Source organism: Periophthalmus magnuspinnatus, chromosome 21 (genome assembly GCF_009829125.3).
Source record: "Periophthalmus magnuspinnatus isolate fPerMag1 chromosome 21, fPerMag1.2.pri, whole genome shotgun sequence".
NCBI lineage: Eukaryota > Metazoa > Chordata > Actinopteri > Gobiiformes > Gobiidae > Periophthalmus > Periophthalmus magnuspinnatus.
Window position 1 is genome coordinate 19,574,603 of NC_047146.1, and position 17,605 is coordinate 19,592,207.

The window sequence follows — 17,605 nt, forward strand, 5'->3', positions numbered from 1 at the left end:
CTGGAGTTTAGGTAGTGACCATTCAGATCAGAGAGAGGCATTTTAGGTTTTAACCAACTGGGTTTCAGCACTGAAACTGGCAACCCTCATAAGAGACTCATGTAATGCTCATTCTGCTTTCTCATTGGATAATCGTCTTGAGAACTAAAATGCCAACTTATAACAAACAACATGTCCACCATCCAATTTTCTGTAATTAAGAATATATTTGCATTAGAATTATTATGTTAAACCTTGATTTGGACATGATTATCTCATATCTGGGGACACATACGGTTCCTTAAATTAGTAGATCTCCCAATAAGGGTTTGCTGATGTAGGCTAACCACTGACTTCAAAACTGCTCACTGCCTTAACTTTAGTTCATACTCGATTTCTTGTTTGTTTTTTCACATGAGCTTATAGTCACTCTTATGGCATCCATGTACTATACCTCTTGTAATTATGTAATAATGACTATAAACTATCTCAAGGGATTATTGGAGTGACTCCAATAACACACAAACACACATCTTTCAGAATGACCACACAGACGTGCTCCCACTGCTCTGACACATAACTGTCTGATTACAGGTTACTATGAGGAAACTGATGAGTTCAAGTGCATCTTGTCATCTGAGCTTTGACCTCCATGTTCTGGAGAGGTAGGTACTACATGTATGTCTATGGCGGATTGTTCAGCAGTTACCATAGTGACACAATGCATTAGCAAACAAAACCTGACCAAATCACATCTCCTGTTATAGTTCCGGTCAGTTCTTTGTGGTCAGATTGTGTCTAAACAAAGCTCAGATTAAATTCTAACTTGAGTAACAGACAGACCAGTGCCTCCAGTCAGCTTCACCCCCCGGGAATATTGATGACATCGAGTATGAATACACTGCTTCGACTTTGAATGAATGTGTTAAGATTAATTTTTCACCACATAAAAAATTGAAATGTTTTATTTTTTGCATTGAGACTTTACTGGAGAAACACAAAAATAAAAACAATATTTAGTTTTTTCCTCATATTTGATTGTTTGACCCTCCAACAGATCTCAATTCAACTGTTCCACAACGTGTCCATTAGAGGACACTAAACTCACAATACTAAAACCAAACTGAAAATATTGAAACCAGTCCATAACAAGTACTATTTGTAAAACTATTAGCCCAGACAAGCAAGTGATGGAAAAGCTTTATTCAGTCGCTCTTATTTTTTGAATTCATAATCAGATTTTTGTGTGAATTTTGTCTTAAGAAACAATAAGAAACAATGAGACAACATTTAAAAAAAACATTATAATACATTTCCAGCGGTCCGTTTGGTTGTCTATTTTTGAACCACATCCTGAGTCAGGCCTTTAACACTGTCCCCCATGTCCCCGTGTCCACTTTGTGTCCACATACTGTACTGTCCTCTTATCACCCTGTCCTCCTCCTGGGGCTAGGTACCCTAAATAATTACTGAAAAAAGTGAAAAAATTATATGGTAACTGCCTTGGACAGTTCAACAGAATTTTGAAATAATTTGTTTCATTTATTCCATATTTTAAAAATTGGTTTATTATTATTATTATTATTATACGGTTTACACTAAAACAAATTATTTAAAGGCCCTGTATATGATTTTTTACTTGTATTTGAGCAAAATGTGTCTTGCCAAAGTACTGTATAATATTGAATAAGCAGCTCTTGAGGTGAAAATATGTCCGCAGTGTACTGTCTGCATCTAATTAGAAACGGGCTTTTGTCAGATAATTAGGAACTACGTGTTAAACTGCTAGTTGTTAGCGTTACTGTGACAGCAAAACTCTGCTCTGGTATCCGAAAGTTGTAAAAAGTGACTGCAAACTCACAGTGAATAATTAGCTGAGATGCTCAGAATGCATAAGGTAAGTGAGGAATAACTTTGGACCAATGCAAACTGTTTAAAATGAACTTGTTCTGCTTTACATGTTTTTAATGTCATAAAAATCTGGTACAGTATTTTTAGGAGTTTAAATCCAATCTTCAAGCTCTGTGGTAGCGAATGACCAATATTAAATAAATCAATTTATCAATAAATTTTCCAGATTTTTTTCAATCCCAATTTTAAATTCACTCTCTCTCTCAAAAAATACTTCCAAAAATATATACGTTCAAGACCCACTACTGAGCTCCATAGACGAATGAACACTGGTTACATTTTGGTGTACCCAGCCCCACCTCTCCAGTCCCTCCTTCCTAGTCTCCTCTATATCTCCAGTCCCCCTGTCCCCATGTCCCCCTGGTGATGGGAGCAGTTAGGACATGACTCCGAAGACGGGGTTGTGGCGACAGATGCTGGGGCCAATCTCCTCGTAGTCCTTCTTGGTGTGGCAGACCTGGTAGAACTCGGGCTAGAAAAGGGGAAATAAAAGTTAATATATCTCGCATCTTGAATATATTATTAGCCCATCTGTTAGCTTATTCGTTAGCCTATTCGTTAGCCCATTTGTACACCTGTTTGTGAATCTATTCATAAGACTTTTCTTTAGTCAGTTTGTTAGCCTATTTATAAACCTGCTCCTTAGTCTTGTGATTCCCCAGTATGAATCAGAATTAAATATTCATCAAAATTTGACTTGAGCAGATGATTGAGTAGTGTATAAACAAACGTTGGTCACTCACTACGGTGATACATACATGGACAAAATACATGTAATGTGCTCTCAATGTATTTTACTCTCTAAACATGTTAATTTTGTAAAACAAATTGCTAAATATTTTAACTGAGAATAAACCTTGGCAAACAGATGAGTGCAAAGAAACATCAAGGCTAACGGACTCGTGTACAAGTGAATATGTTTGATTATGACATGTACGATATTTTATGTGTCTTTATCTAAAAATATGTGTGTGTGTGTGTGTATATATATATATATATATATATATATATATAATGAATGAACATTTGTAATGATGAAATATGGTCAAGCTAGACTAATGTAAATCCGGTAAATGACTCAAATTGGGGGATGACACATACATTAGTCTTTTAGCAATACTCACAGTAGACGCTAACATGGAGCCTCCAAACCACACGGCGTATCTTTGCATGTGGTGAGTGATGACCTGCACGTCGATAGGTTTGGGCTGTGGACACAAGGTCACAAATAAAGTTTAAGCATAAAAAATAAACAAAGACTGCACTAAAGTTACACCACAATTCAGTTATTTTCCAAAATTTGCTTGAGTTCATCTGACATCACAACATTCAAGTCCCTCTAGTTTAATCTGAGCTGGAGGACATGTCAGAATTCTGTGGTGGAATTTGTTCTTTAATTGTTAGATTGTAGATCTGTTAACCTGGTTAATATCTCTATAATTACTAGGCCTATCCACATGAAACAAAAACTGGCACAAAGTTCAAGGTCTTCTCTGTCAGTATAAATAAACAAACGTGAAATATTTTCTAAAACCAATTTCAAACAAATCATGACCAGGTTTAGCATTTATGCGTCCCTATGTTTGGATATTTCTTTAAAAAATGTCCCGTGCTGTCCATCTGAAATTATGACTAATTTAATGTGTGAGGGACGTGTTTAACAGCACAAATCAGCTCACCTAGCATAGCTCCAGCTAAGTTGGTTCTATATGGTCAGATTGTAAAATAAAGCTGAGATTAAAGTTTAACAGAGCTTCAACCAGAGCAGTGTCTACAGCTACAGTTCACACCCCCAGGGATTGTTATCACATAAATATAAAATATCAATTGTGTAGATAGATGGCGCTCACCTTGAGCTTGCCTCCGCTCAGCTCTTCACTGATCTTGAGCCGAGCATCCACCGTCCTCTTCAGGTCCCTCTGCAGACGCCGGCCAAAGTCCCGGAACATGGTGGAACCTCCGGACAGCACCACGTTCTGGACAAGCAAAATCACATCAATATATCAATCCACCCATCAACCCCTCCATTCATCCACCCATCAACCCATCCATCCATTGATACATCAGAAAATCAGATACGGCCATCGTAAAACAAGCAGAAGTAGCTCTAGAAAATGCTTTACCTTGTAGAGTGGACGCCTGACGTCTATGGGGCAGTTCTGGATGACCTCGTCCACCACCTCAGAGATGGGCTGGGTGAAGTCTGGGTTGGCAAACTGACACAGGACAGAGGTAGGTTAATACAGCAATCTATGCACATACAATCTAATTCAACATAAAAAAATGGAACTGTGTTAACAACAATAATTAAAAGGTCCTTGTACATTTTATATTTTGGACATTTTAAATATCATTGCTGATCTAAAACAACACATTAAAAGTCTGCTAATTTCTGGGTTGGAAACTGCACCGCTGATATTTGCCTGTCCCTTTTAAGTAAAAAAAAAGAAAAAGAAAAAAAACATAGAATGCAAGCAATTATAGCGGTTCATGTTGGGTTCTGACAGTATGCTCGGGCTTGGGCTGTATTTTTTGGGCCTGATATAAAGAGTGCGTGTGTGTATGTCTGAGCTGTCCTTCCAAGATAATTACTATATCGACTTATGGTTCGATATATGAAAGCTTGAACAATACATTTTGGGACTCAGTATTTATCGTGTGTATAATTTCTTTGCAATAGTGGAGACAGTTTTGCCATTTTTATATAATAAGGTAAGATTTGAGCTGTAAAGTGTAGAATAAGTAACTTCTAGTATAGCTAATTATTGGTTCATTCTACTACTCATCTGTTACAGTTCATGCATTTTAATGATTTAAAAAATGGTTTATCCTGCTTTGTGTCAGTGGCATAAAGTATTTTCAATATTACCTTTTATCGCAATATCTCTGTAACAATATATTGTGCTTCAGATCTTAGTCTTTTATGTAAAGTCAAGTCATTTTATCTTTTAAACATTTTGAGCAAGTCATACACACTTATTTCTTTACACCTGGACTACTTTAATGCACTTTATACTGACATCTCGCATACTGCACTTTCACGCTTGCAGTTAGTCCATAAATCTGTAGCGTGGCTTTTAATAAGAACCAAAAAAACAAGAGCACAATTCTTGCGTTTTTGCATTGGCTTCCAGTTCATTTTAGAATTGATTTTAAGATTTTGTTTTGCTTTTAAGGATTTGAATGGACCAGTCCCACAACACATCTTGGGCCGCATTCAAATTTATAATCCCCATGCATTTTGGGGTCCGAGGGCCAGCTCCAGGTCGTGGCGCCAAAAACTAAACCAAGGGGGATGGGGCTTTCTCTGTGGCCGGCCCTAAGCTCTCGAATGCTCTGACCCCGAACATCCCAACAGCCCCCACAGAGGAGAGTTTTAAGTCTCATCTGAAGACCCACTTTTATTCTGACTTTTAAGTTTTATTTATTTTATTATTTACTGTTTTTAGCTTCTATTTATTGTTTAAAGGTTTAATAATTATTTTTTATATTTTTTTTAAATCATTTTTTATTACTGTTTTTTATGAGCGCTGGTAGAGTGTTTGTATTTTTTCTGTAGCACTTTGGAAACGTCACATCAGTTTATAAAATGTGCTATTGATACTTAACAGCTGATGTCATGAACTTTCCCTGGGGGTGTAATGCTAACTGAAGGCAATGCTTTGTCTAAGGCTTTGTTAGATTTTATCTGAGCTTTATTTTAACACAGTCTGACCAGAAAGCGCTGGCTTAGTTGGAACTACAACAGGCAAGCTGATTTGTGCTGTTAAAACAACAACTTACATAAAAGTACATAAGTCATAAGCTAGCTAGCATTAACCAACAGATTTTCTGTTCTCACCTTTTTTTTTAAAAATCACATAAACACCTAAATGGGATCAATTTAAATAAAGTGAATTGGATTCAAAATGTGGTATCGTACCTCTGGGTGGAAGAAGATCTCAGGCCCCAGGAAGCGCTCGTAGCCCACGTCGATGGTGAACTCCTTCTTGGTGATGGCGTTGATGCCTGTGTACTGCTTGATCCACTTGGAGCCGTCCGTGTCGTACTTGTTGAACTCTTTGACTAGGTCTGGGCACACGTAGCTGAAGCGCTCCTGGACACAAAACAAGAGCAGGTTGTTGCTGTTGTTTCAATAATTATATATATCATAATATATTGCAGTATCGTTCAATACATGACAGGCGGAACCATATTTTTTGGGGGTCAGTAATAATAATAACGCATTTTATTTATAAGCGCCTTTCAAAACACCCAAGGACACTGAACAAGATAAAAATTAGATAAAAACATACAAATACAATAAAACATGACAAAAAACTGATTGATAAAAGATGTGTGATTGGTTGCAAGAAGTAGGACAGTCTGAACAGGTGAGATTTGAGTCTAGAGTGGAAGAGAGTCTAAGGTGCGGAGATCAGGTACTTATCATGGGTACGTTTTCTTTGTACTAGTGGGTAAGCTTTTGTTATTTTTCTGCACTATGATAAGATTTGAGCTGTAGAAGGTTGACTCTATGACTCCTTATAGATAGAAACAAACTACTAAAGTGTTTCATTCTGCTCTTTATTTATTGCAGTTATTGTTTTTTTTTATATTGTACATTTGGACTAGTTTTAGGGATAATTCTGCTTATTAATAATTGTTATTGTGTCAAAGGCAAAAACTTGTTTCAGTATTATCATTTATTGTGTACATTTTCTTCAGCAATACATTGCACTTTAAAATTCATGACAGGCCTAGTTGTTAATTGGTTTATTAATAACTGATCACTGAGCTCATAATATAACCTTCAAGTTGATAGGAAACTTTTTTTTACGTATTTCACCAATATATATGGCACTAAATATATAAAAATGTGTATTCATAATTTCTGAATTTTTATCTACATGGTTATTGATTAGACTGCTGCCCCCGCGACCCGGCCTCGGATAAGCGGAAGAAAATGGATGGATGGTTATTGACCTTGTGAAATGATGAACAGCTTTCACACAGAATAACTCACTTTTAACAGCATCTTTTGTCTTGCCCCAGTACTATTACACTATATATATTACACTCCTAAAATGTGGATTGTGAAGTGAATCCTGGCCTCACCTTGACGGCCTTGGCGGTCTCCAGGCTCTGCTCCGGGGGAATGCCCACCTCCCTGTCCCTGAGCAGCTGCTGCGTGAAGTAGGTGATGTCCCGGCCTGCAATGGGGATGTGCTTTATGCAGCTGCCAATCACATAGCCCTCCGCCTGAGAGGGGGAAAAAAGAGTGGACAGAGAGAGGAGGAGAGAGTGAGAGCAGAGATGGGACAGGCAGAAAAGGAGAGGTGAAAGAGAGGGGAAGAGGAAGTAACAGAGAGGAGGTGGAGAGAAGAAGCAAAGAGGGCAAGAGAGAAAAGGGATGAGAGGAGGGAAAAAAGAACAGAGAAGCAAGTAAAAAAGATATAAATGTTAACACAAACACTGTCAGTATTTTCCTGGCTTGTTCTTGCACAGTGCAGTTGAATGCCTCTCCTAGCACATTCAGAGTTTGCTACATGCAGCAGAAATGAGCGTATGATCAGTGGGAGAAGTTCAAACAACCCACCAATCAGAGTGTAGCGTTCCCATACAGACCCTGTTGAAATACTTCTAATGTGGCAGATCCTGTGTTTTTCTAGTTTTTCTAGTGTCCGGTGGGGAGAGCACAGAACCTGCTGAGTTTGTGCAGAGTCATGTCCTGCAGCTGAGTAACCCATTGACTCAACAGTACAGCTTTTTACTATCAGCTTATTCTGACTGGCAGACGTGGGTAGAGTAAGCACAAATTCTACACGAGTACCGTTACTTTAAAATAATATGACTCAAATAGAAGTACAAAGTGGTGGGCCTAGGACTATTTGGGGAAAATACTACTACTCACGTAAGAACAATAGCAAGAGTATCTAAAATTTTCTATTTGAGGGTAATGTTCTATCTAAAGGAGTGGTGCAAGAAACACAAATTTTCAAATAATTTCATATGGTCAAGATAAAGCTTTTGTCACATGTAGACTTATTGACAGTGGGGAGAGTAAGAATACTGTTAACTATCAAATACATTACTCAAATAGGAGTAAATGGGTGGTAGTGATTGAGTAAATGTGACTTTTAGGAACTAGAGGCGATCAAAACCAAAAGAGGAAGAAGAAATGGTAAATGTACAAATAGATTTCCTTCCTGTCAGTCATTCACTCAGTTTTGTCTGGGCTGTGAACCTTTAAACCCTTACATTTCGGACAGGACATTTGAACTTTTACGCATTTATTTCGCTTTTTCGACAATGTGATAAAAAAGGGGAACCATCAAGCTCCTGGGCATATGAAACAAAGTGAAAACTGTAACCCCCTTATTTTCAGTCAAGTTAAATCCATCTATGCATCTTCCCTACATCAAACTGTATAAGTTTCAGTTTGTAAAATAAACAAAATAAAAGTAAACTTGGATTCCCTTTTTAAGAGACCATGTACAAGAGCATTAATCAAAGAAACATTAAAGAGATTCATTGTACCAGACACATTTGTGCATTTTGCTCTGTTCATAGCTTATTACTCAAATGCCATGTGTTAAACCAAAGTTCTTAGGAATTTCACTGATTGCTTAACTCTAGTCTGTACCCATTAGTCCTGCCTCAAAATGAAATTCAAACCAACTAATGATTATTTTAGTAGCTGACTAGTCAAATGATTGATTCTATTGTGTATTGAGAATTTTTAAAGAAATAAAGGTGATATGGTGACTCAGGGCTTCTTTTTTGACATTTTTATTTAATAATACCACTGTCTTTGTTATAAAAAGGTCTTTTCGTGTGTGTTTTAATGTCTGTATAGGCCAGATAATAATTATGATGATCAAAATACTATACTATATACAACTAATACTATATACAACTATTTTAGTGATCAACTAGTCACCACTATTGTTTTCAACTCTGCAAACCAAGTAATGTCAGACTAATCTCTTTGTATAATCCAGTAGAGATATACTATAATGAATCAATATTAAAAAAGACACAGGTAAATTTGGTACTGACCACAGGGATGACGTGAGTGACCCCGTCTCCACTGTCAATCACAGTGCCGGTCAGAGTCCTCTCTCCCACCTGCCGAGACGTCCAGGAGGCCGCCAGCGCCAGCACTGCCTGTACAAAGACACAAACACACGCACAGTTAGGTCAGCTCTAATCTATCGCACAAAGGTGGTCCAAAACACAACTGCTCAAAGGAACTTAAGTTTGTGACGAGAAGAGAACTGTACCTGCACTGCGATGTAGAGTCCTGGCACGTTGAAGGACTCAAACATGATCTCAGCCGTGTACTCTCGGTTCTCCGGAGTGTTCAGTGGAGGCTCTGTCTGCAACATCAAGATCAGCACATTTAGAGACTTGTAATACAGCTGTAAATGCCAAATACAATTATAATGAGGAGCAATCTGTTAAGTTATATGTATAATGTGTTTGTTACTGTCCCATAAAAAAGCATCTTTCACTATTTCAACTACAAGATGCCACCGCAGCAGCAGAACCATCTCTTCCTCTTCACGATCACCAGTGTCTAAACAAACCCAATCTCCTTTCATCACGACACTGGAATCTATTTAACCTCAATCAATTGTTTTAAGTGCGGTTGTATTACTGTTGCACTCGAGCTTTTCCCATCTCATACTAAGAAAATTACTATTTGTGATTAGAAATGTTTGTAACTCAGGTCGATCTTGTTGTGCAGTGTGCGTGTGAGCTTGGTCTGACCAGGAGGAAGTAGTGGTCCTCAGGCTCTGCTCTCAGGTACTTGAAGATGATCTGCTCCATGAAGCGCTCCATCAGGTCCCAGTCTTCCACTATACCGTGACGGATGGGCCACTGGGACACACGGGATAACAAAAATACAACATTATAAACAGCAACAGACATTCAAAAGTACTGTAACGTTTATGTGGTTTTATGAACATCTGACATTTTACACGGTTCATGTTAGAGATGCCCCGATATGGACATTTTACGCCGATATGGACATAAGGCCAACTTTGTCCTTACTGGGTCTTTTGACATACGATAAAAACAAGACAAAAGTTTACTGTCTGCCCTGTTAGAATATGTTACTACTCTGTCCGCGGAGCTGTCTTCTTCCTGTATCTACAAAGGGACAGCAAGGTTAACCCTTTCATTACCGGAGTGCAATATCGGTAAACTGGTATCTGTGATTTTGGCCAATACGATATTACTCAATCACCTGAATATTGTCTGATACCCATATTGGGACGATATATTGGGCCCTTAGTTCATGTACGGCCCGCAGTCTAATCTTTGGAAGTACAGAAAAGTGGAGATGAGTGATCCTACCCCCTAAGTCTTGAATGAAGGACAATTATTACTCAAACATGCATGAATCAAAATACAAGTTTGCAAGCACGGCGAATAGATCATACACACGTTTATGTTTACAGTGCTATTGGGGTAAGCACCTAAAAGGACCAGTGATCCTACGCCAAATCTGGGACAATCTAGAGGGCCAATTATAAGTCTCACATGAAACACCCTAATTCCAAATGCCTCACATGACAGCAATGTTCATAAATGCAATATCTGTCACGCAGGTAAACTGTTTAGTTTGTGGATGAGCTACAATTTGCTGGGCCTAATAATTTTGACCTCTTTTTGGAGTGTTCTACCATATTAAAGCGTTATTCTATAATCAAAAACATGCTGGAAGAGGTTTTATATGTCATCCATTCATGTTTCAGGAAACTCGCAAGCTCTCCTGGACACTATCCGATCCCTTCTTACGGTTAGATGTACGAGACCATGCGTCCATGCATCTTGTCTAAGACTCTGCCCATAGGCCTACATAACCAGGAAGCTCCCCACGCTCCCACCATACGGCCCCACCCTGCTGAGACCTCACCTCACAGATCAGCGAGCGACAGAGACAGAGCATCAAAAACAAAACTTTAACTCATTTTAACTTTTAAACGTTTTTAGGTGACATGGTCTTTAAAAACTTTTTTCCTGAGCAAATTGCTTGACAAACATGCAGCAGTGCTAACCACTCTGCCACCATGCTGTCTGTGCTACCTTGGTTGCATAGGTGGGCTTGTCCACTGCCTCGTCCCCAATGAAGAAGTCCAGATCATCCACCCCCTTCATCATCCTCCTCTGGGCCTGGTCTCCCACTTTGGCCGACTCTTTGATGGCAATACCTGTGAATATACAAGAGACTTACATCAGGTGTGGACGATGTGTCAAAATAATTGTATCACAATATTTTAGGAATTAGAATTTTGATTTGATAAAAGGTCCTGTGCCTGATTTTTCCTCATATTTTTAGCAAAACTTATCTTAACCCAAGTTGTCCTAGTCAGATGCCCTCCCTGTGTCTCCATGTGGTCTTACTTTTATTCTGTGTAAAAGCTGTAACTCTGTAGTTTAGATCTCTACAAGCATGTTCTGAAATGTCCCTACGTGTCAGACGCCCTCCCTGTGTCTCCTTGTGGAGACCTTGTATAAAAGCTGCTAATCTTGTAGTTTAGAGCTCTACAAACATGGGATTCTTACATTAGTCTTCTCTCAAATGTTACCACTCCTTGACTTGTTTAAAATAAGCAGGCTGAGCTGAACTGCTAACCTAATCATAATATTTTTTCAAATTAAGTTTAAATGTGTATACTTGTTATATTGGCACTACTCATTGCGGTACTCACATGACGGTACGATGAACTGAGGCTCTGTGTTCCCGGCGTATCCCAGTTTAGTGTAACTAAAAAAAACAGGAGAAACACAAATTAGCATTAGCTTTAGCATTAGCATTCAGAGGACAACACTTCCTCTTGTGTGTGTCTGAACTCGAGCCAGTAGCAGTAGCACTCCACACATAGAGGACTATTCATAGAAAAACTGGAGACTGGATATCTTATTTAGAGTAAAAACATGAAATGCAGACATCATTTCAAGCTGGTTTTGACACAGATTTGTTATTATTAGATCAAAGAAAACAGCTTGTGTTTTTTCTTGTTTTCAGTAATAAACTGCAGTGTTGGTGATATCTGAAGATTTCCCCAGATATCGGTATTGATCTGATATGGGATCTTTAATCGATATTAATCTGTACCATAGATTTTAAAAACTTAACAATGGTATTGGCAAAAATTGATTATCAGTCAGAACAGCAAGTATACAAGTATTGTGTATCAGTATTGCTTCAAAACATAAATAAAAAATCCATATCCCTACTGATTTCACATTTTGTTCAGTGTAATCTGCAAAATATTGACCCAAAACAGCTTTACATGTTTTTATTACTGAAAAAGGAAGGAGGATTTTTTCAATAATAATAAAGTAAATATCGGGAATTGGGTGGAGATAGGGGGTAGGTGAAAACAGAAAATTTCTCAAATGTGAGGCATGTTTAAAGATTCATTGACATCCAAACTTTCATCTAGTTTCGAGGACTGGAATGATGGGCATCCTCGTGGAGCACAACCTTTGACTTAAGATTGTTAAAACATAATACTGACAACAGCATCATCTTTATCTCAAAATAAGAGCACTCTGGTTTGGCTCCACCCTCATTTCTATCCACGACAGACTCCACTTCAGAATCTGTCCAGGAATACCCTAGTCTCCTCAGAGTGTGTGGACCAAACGGGGCGCATGTGGACCAGATGTGGGCCAGATGTAGTCCATACAAACCCAGACTCTGCTCTACTTCCTGCTCGACCCCAGGGGCTGATGGGAGCTGTGTTCAACGATGTTTATGTCAAGAGCGGGATTCAAACCACCAACCTTCAGATAAGAGGACGAGCATTAAATAGTATTTGGCTAGTTGGACAAAAGTCTCAATGATAGAGAAGATGGAAGGATCAGCCTGGTCAAAGCAGTGGGCATTGGTCAACAGTGTAGTTCAACACAATATTTGTTATTGAAACTGCATTGAAATCTCACACTATATTATTATCCCTGCATGTGCTGAAACTAGGTCATTGAGTAACTGCAACCAACGAATCGATTTTGGATAAATTGTTAACAAATTCAGTAATCCAATATCCACAGACACCCAAACATACCATGTGCAGTTTTGTGACTCAGACAAAGCCAGAATTACTTCAAAATTAATATAGTGCTGTTGATGATGAACCGGTTTCTTACTCATACTCACGATTACCTCAAGCGACCTCATATTAGCTTTATCTGGGTCAAAAGCAGTAAATCTCACATTTCTATCCTTAAATATTCAATTCATCAAAAGAAGAATCACCAGCTGAACTCACTGGTAAAATAAATTGATAAGAGATCTCATTTACGTTGAGCATTTGATTTTCAGACATGTTTGGAACAAATAAATTCACTGAAGGACCGGTAGTGTTAACTTTCACTTTATTGTAGCATGACAAAACAAAACAAGAGACTGCACGTCCAAACACGTGTATTATTTACCTGACTGTTTCTTACCCCGTGCAGTTGAATGGCTCTCCGAGTCTGTGACTAATGTAAATCGGACTGTACAGTTAGATGCAGCAGGTATCTGAGTGCACATAGACATCTCCAAATGGGTTATGGGGATCTAGGGGTTTTGACTAACAATCTCAACCATAGTTCCCAGGTTGACATGCATTTAGATAAATCAGTTTAAATTGGACTAGGTCAGTTATCCAGTTTTCTTGGCATGCATGTAAATGTTTGTGGGCAGTATACTGGAGTATTGTTCTGATTGGATAAAACAGCTTAACCATATTAAGACATGACTGCTGCTTATTATTACAATATGACTAATTATAGATTTAACTTCTAGCATAAGAGGAAATGAGAAAAGCTGAAGATACGTAATGCTTACAAACTTGCTTCCCTGTAGTGTTGTCACTATACTAAAATTTCAACAAGAATAGATTCAATACAGATTCCGGTGACATGATGATAATAAAAAACAATTTCTTTAGACAACAGAATGTGATTTTCAACATTAAATCATTGAACTTTCTTCTACATTAGCATGTGGTCTTATATCTGTGTAATGCCTCAGTTGTCCAACTAGGTGCCATAATTTTAACGTACATTTAAAAATTCCTGTTTTGTATTCAAAGTTTTGTACAAACTTGCTTGTCCTCCATTTAAAGACTTCATAAAACCAAAACACTGGGTGGGATGGGCACTGGGGCCACAGCTCGAGGGGACTGAAATGGACCACACAGACCCATCACATTTAGACAGACTGTGCTGTGTATCAAAGGGACTAAATACTGGAACAGTCTTCCTCTGGTAATAAGAGAAAGTCCATCTCTGTCCACTTTCAAACTGCACCTTAAACTGTGGATGAAGGAAATCCACGTTTGTGTGATGTCTCTTTTGTAATTGTTTTGTATTTTTTGTAATTGTTTTCTATGTCACTTGCAGATGGAAATCAGCATCTTTGTTATAATCTGTCATATTTACACCATATTTACAGATGCCCATTAAAATGCACTGTCTCTAACAAATAAATGAATACATAAAAATGGGCAAATACAAGTCTATCAGGTCTTATCCTTGTTCTGATACAACTAAAGATCATTCAAAAGCTATTCAGGAAAGGTTCATTTCTGTCCTTTTTAGTAACAATACCTGCTCAAATGAATTTCTAGTCTCGATACTCGCTTCAGTATCTATCTATTAGTATCCGATTTTCGATAATTTCAAGAACCCTACTTCCCTGTACTGTTCTTATCCACATGTTTAAATAGTGCTTCTGCTTCGGGCGTGAGGGGGAGGGACTGTGTGGTATGTACAGCCCTGCTCAGGTCAAGTCAGCACAAGCTACTACACTGCATACCTGTATGGAGCATGCTATTCAAATACTGCCACTACCATGCATCAAAAAATCTGACTGCAATTTTTCAGACAAGTATTGGAATTGTGATTAGATTTGCAATATGTGTAAAAAAGGAGGAGTTTGTTCAGAGTGCACATTGTAAACAATGCCAGGAAGAATTCATATTTGAGAGACGACTGAAATATGAACTAAACTAATACTAGAATTCTATGCATTTCATAACATTTTTTATAAAACATATAGAAGGTTTTGTTATTTGCACTCTATTATCTGAATAATTGCAGCCTCTGCAATTTGATAATTAAGCCTAATCAAAGTGTGATTTTGCGTATGATTAACTGTGCAGCCCCCATATTTTTGTAAACACTGCATAAATGTAAAATGTACCTCAAGTATTATACTGAAAATACTCAAATGCTTAAGTTAGCAAAAAATCTTATTTTTCAGTATAGGAAATGTAGAGATATATAAATAAGACATAACATTTCACAGCCGTTTACGTAAATAAGCCATCAGTTTAAACCCAATCTGCAAGGGGACGATAGCATTATCAAATATTGACATTAACAACTACTAGGCTAAGTAAAATATAGTCTGCAACATGAGCAGCCAACAGTTTTTAATGTTTTAGGAATAATTAGGAAGAAATCTAGTATTGTATGTTTTGGTGGAGGGTCATTTGTCTCCATGGAGATACTTTACCTGGAATGCTCCACAGTATGGCATTAAACTTATCTATCTTGCAAAAAAAAACAACAACATTGATTTCTTACTGTGAGGGGAGTTGCCTTTCCACTGATCTGACCTGTAGGTTAACCTGGTAGCATCACCCGCTTGTCTCCAAGGAGATAGACAGGTTAAAAGGCACATGGTGCATCTTTAAGGAGTCCTGAATCTTGAATGATTCTACAGTAATAGGTTAAAATAGTTTGGGCTACTGTAGTCAACTGATATAAATGATGATGTAAACAAAGAAAGGAACACAGACTTTGTGGAGGATTTTGACCCAATATTAAAACGTGTCAAAGCCTAAAACATTAATGGACAGGTCGTTTAAAAATATAGTTATTCGGATTCAGAGAAAGCACCATATATGGACCGAAGAGCGTAAACGAGGAAGTGTAGGTAGCCTGAGTAGGAAGTGCCACTGCGCATGCTCACAACTAATAACACAAATTCATACATTCCAGCAGCTTTGGAGATGACAGATTATCGTTGGAAATGTTGATAAAGACGCACTACGTTATGCGCAAAATTGAGTTAACTATAAGTAGTCATAAAACGTGCAATAACACATTTGTAAATTGTCTGAAACATGGAAAAAACAGCCGTGATTTGCGATTTCATCCACACGAGCTTGGATTTCAATCAAATTGTCAGTGATCAGTCGTTTCCAGAGATAACTGAATAACAACTTTCTCTAATATAATGTCATCTTTAAACGTTTAAGAGTGTTTATCCGTGCGCTCTCACACCCAGGAGCAGCGGCTGTGGAGCGGCTGCTGACACCGACAGACGCGCACTGCTCCGGGGCTGTGGATGTCACCAGAGCCCCGCAAAAAATAGTCCCCTCCGCTCGCTTACCCGGTGCCGCAGTCGACCACGCACGCCGGTAGCCTTCCAGCCATCTCTCCCCGGGGCTGTGCTGCTTAGAGGCGGAGGAACGGGATGGAGACAGCGGTGTGTCGGGAACCGTGAGCCAGCAGCCCGCACAGTGCACTTTCCACTTCCGCACCAGGCGCAGGGGCAGAGGGAGAGGCAAGATGGCGGAGGCCGGGCTGAGCGAACCGAGAGGAGGGGCCGAGTTACTGTCCATCACTGGGACCAGCCTCCAGGTCATGGAAGCACCGCACAGCAGCTGTATGTAGGCTACACTCTTACAGTATGAAAAAGGCTTAGACTACAGTATTAAAAGGGTATTATTACAGTCACAGCCTTAAATTGTTGATAGAGGACATGTGAAATCTCAGAACCTCCAGACTCTACTCAGTGAGCTGCAGAGGCTGCACTAGCACTGATTCGTGATTGGCTGCAGGTGCTGGGGTTTAGGAAGTGACCATTCAGATCAGAGAGGCATTTTAGGTTTAAACCAACTGCATTTCAGCACTGAAAGTGGCAACACAAATGAGAGACTCTGAGGCTCATTCTGCTTTCTGATTAAGAATGTTACTCTCATTGAGTTTATACAAGGCTCAACCTTGTTCTTCTTTTTGTTGTGATGTAAATCTTAGGTTGATGCCTTCTTAACCTTAGTTTTCAATAACTCCAGAGACTTTGCATATCAATGAACTGCCTCAGTGAAGACATGTTATAGCTCAACAGTGTTTTAAAATATATGAATATCAAATCTGATAAATTTATAGTGTATTTATCAGTGCATAATCACATCATCTTACATGCAAATTAGCTTACAGCTAATAATGACATCCTTTTTCAGACAATTAGCTTTCAGATGATAGCTTAGCAGTTTCTCCTCAATCTAAAGACAGGTGGATTTGCTTCAAACATTTCCAAACAAATTTCAAACAAAATTTTAATTTGGCAAATTTCTTTAATCACAACACTCAAGACCTATTCAACGTCAGTCTGTATATAGCTTACATTAGCTTATAGCTTTTTATAATAGGCACATTTAGCCTACACCCAATACACCCAATAGACCATGGACATGGGTCAATGGACGTCAGAGCCAAGTCATGCCAACCTCGCTCACCGGAGGACTTGCCATACCCAGGGATATGTGGTGTTACAGAATGACCTATGAAACTGTGAGAAGCACCTTTTCATCACTGGCAGTAATGGACTTAAGTAGGAAATGTTTAACTTTGGCTATAGGAAGGGACTTCCCAGCCCTTATCACACCAGACCTAACTTCCACTGTAAGTTTATTGATGTACACCGTTGAAACTT

At 38.6% G+C, this 17,605-nt stretch overlaps 1 protein-coding gene across 1 annotated transcript; it reads right to left on the reverse strand.

Moving 5' to 3' along the window:
- Positions 1-1,167: 1,167 nt before the first annotated feature.
- LOC117389287 (actin-related protein 3) lies at positions 1,168-16,445 on the reverse strand. Its single transcript, XM_033986938.2, has 12 exons — positions 16,280-16,445; positions 11,595-11,650; positions 10,969-11,093; positions 9,646-9,756; positions 9,156-9,251; positions 8,932-9,039; positions 6,988-7,131; positions 5,813-5,986; positions 4,014-4,106; positions 3,741-3,866; positions 3,015-3,098; positions 1,168-2,362 (listed from the first exon to the last, which is right to left on the reverse strand). The coding sequence occupies exons 1-12, from the start codon at positions 16,321-16,323 to the stop codon at positions 2,267-2,269; spliced, it is 1,257 nt and encodes a 418-aa protein (XP_033842829.1). The 5' UTR covers positions 16,324-16,445; the 3' UTR covers positions 1,168-2,266.
- Positions 16,446-17,605: the final 1,160 nt, after the last annotated feature.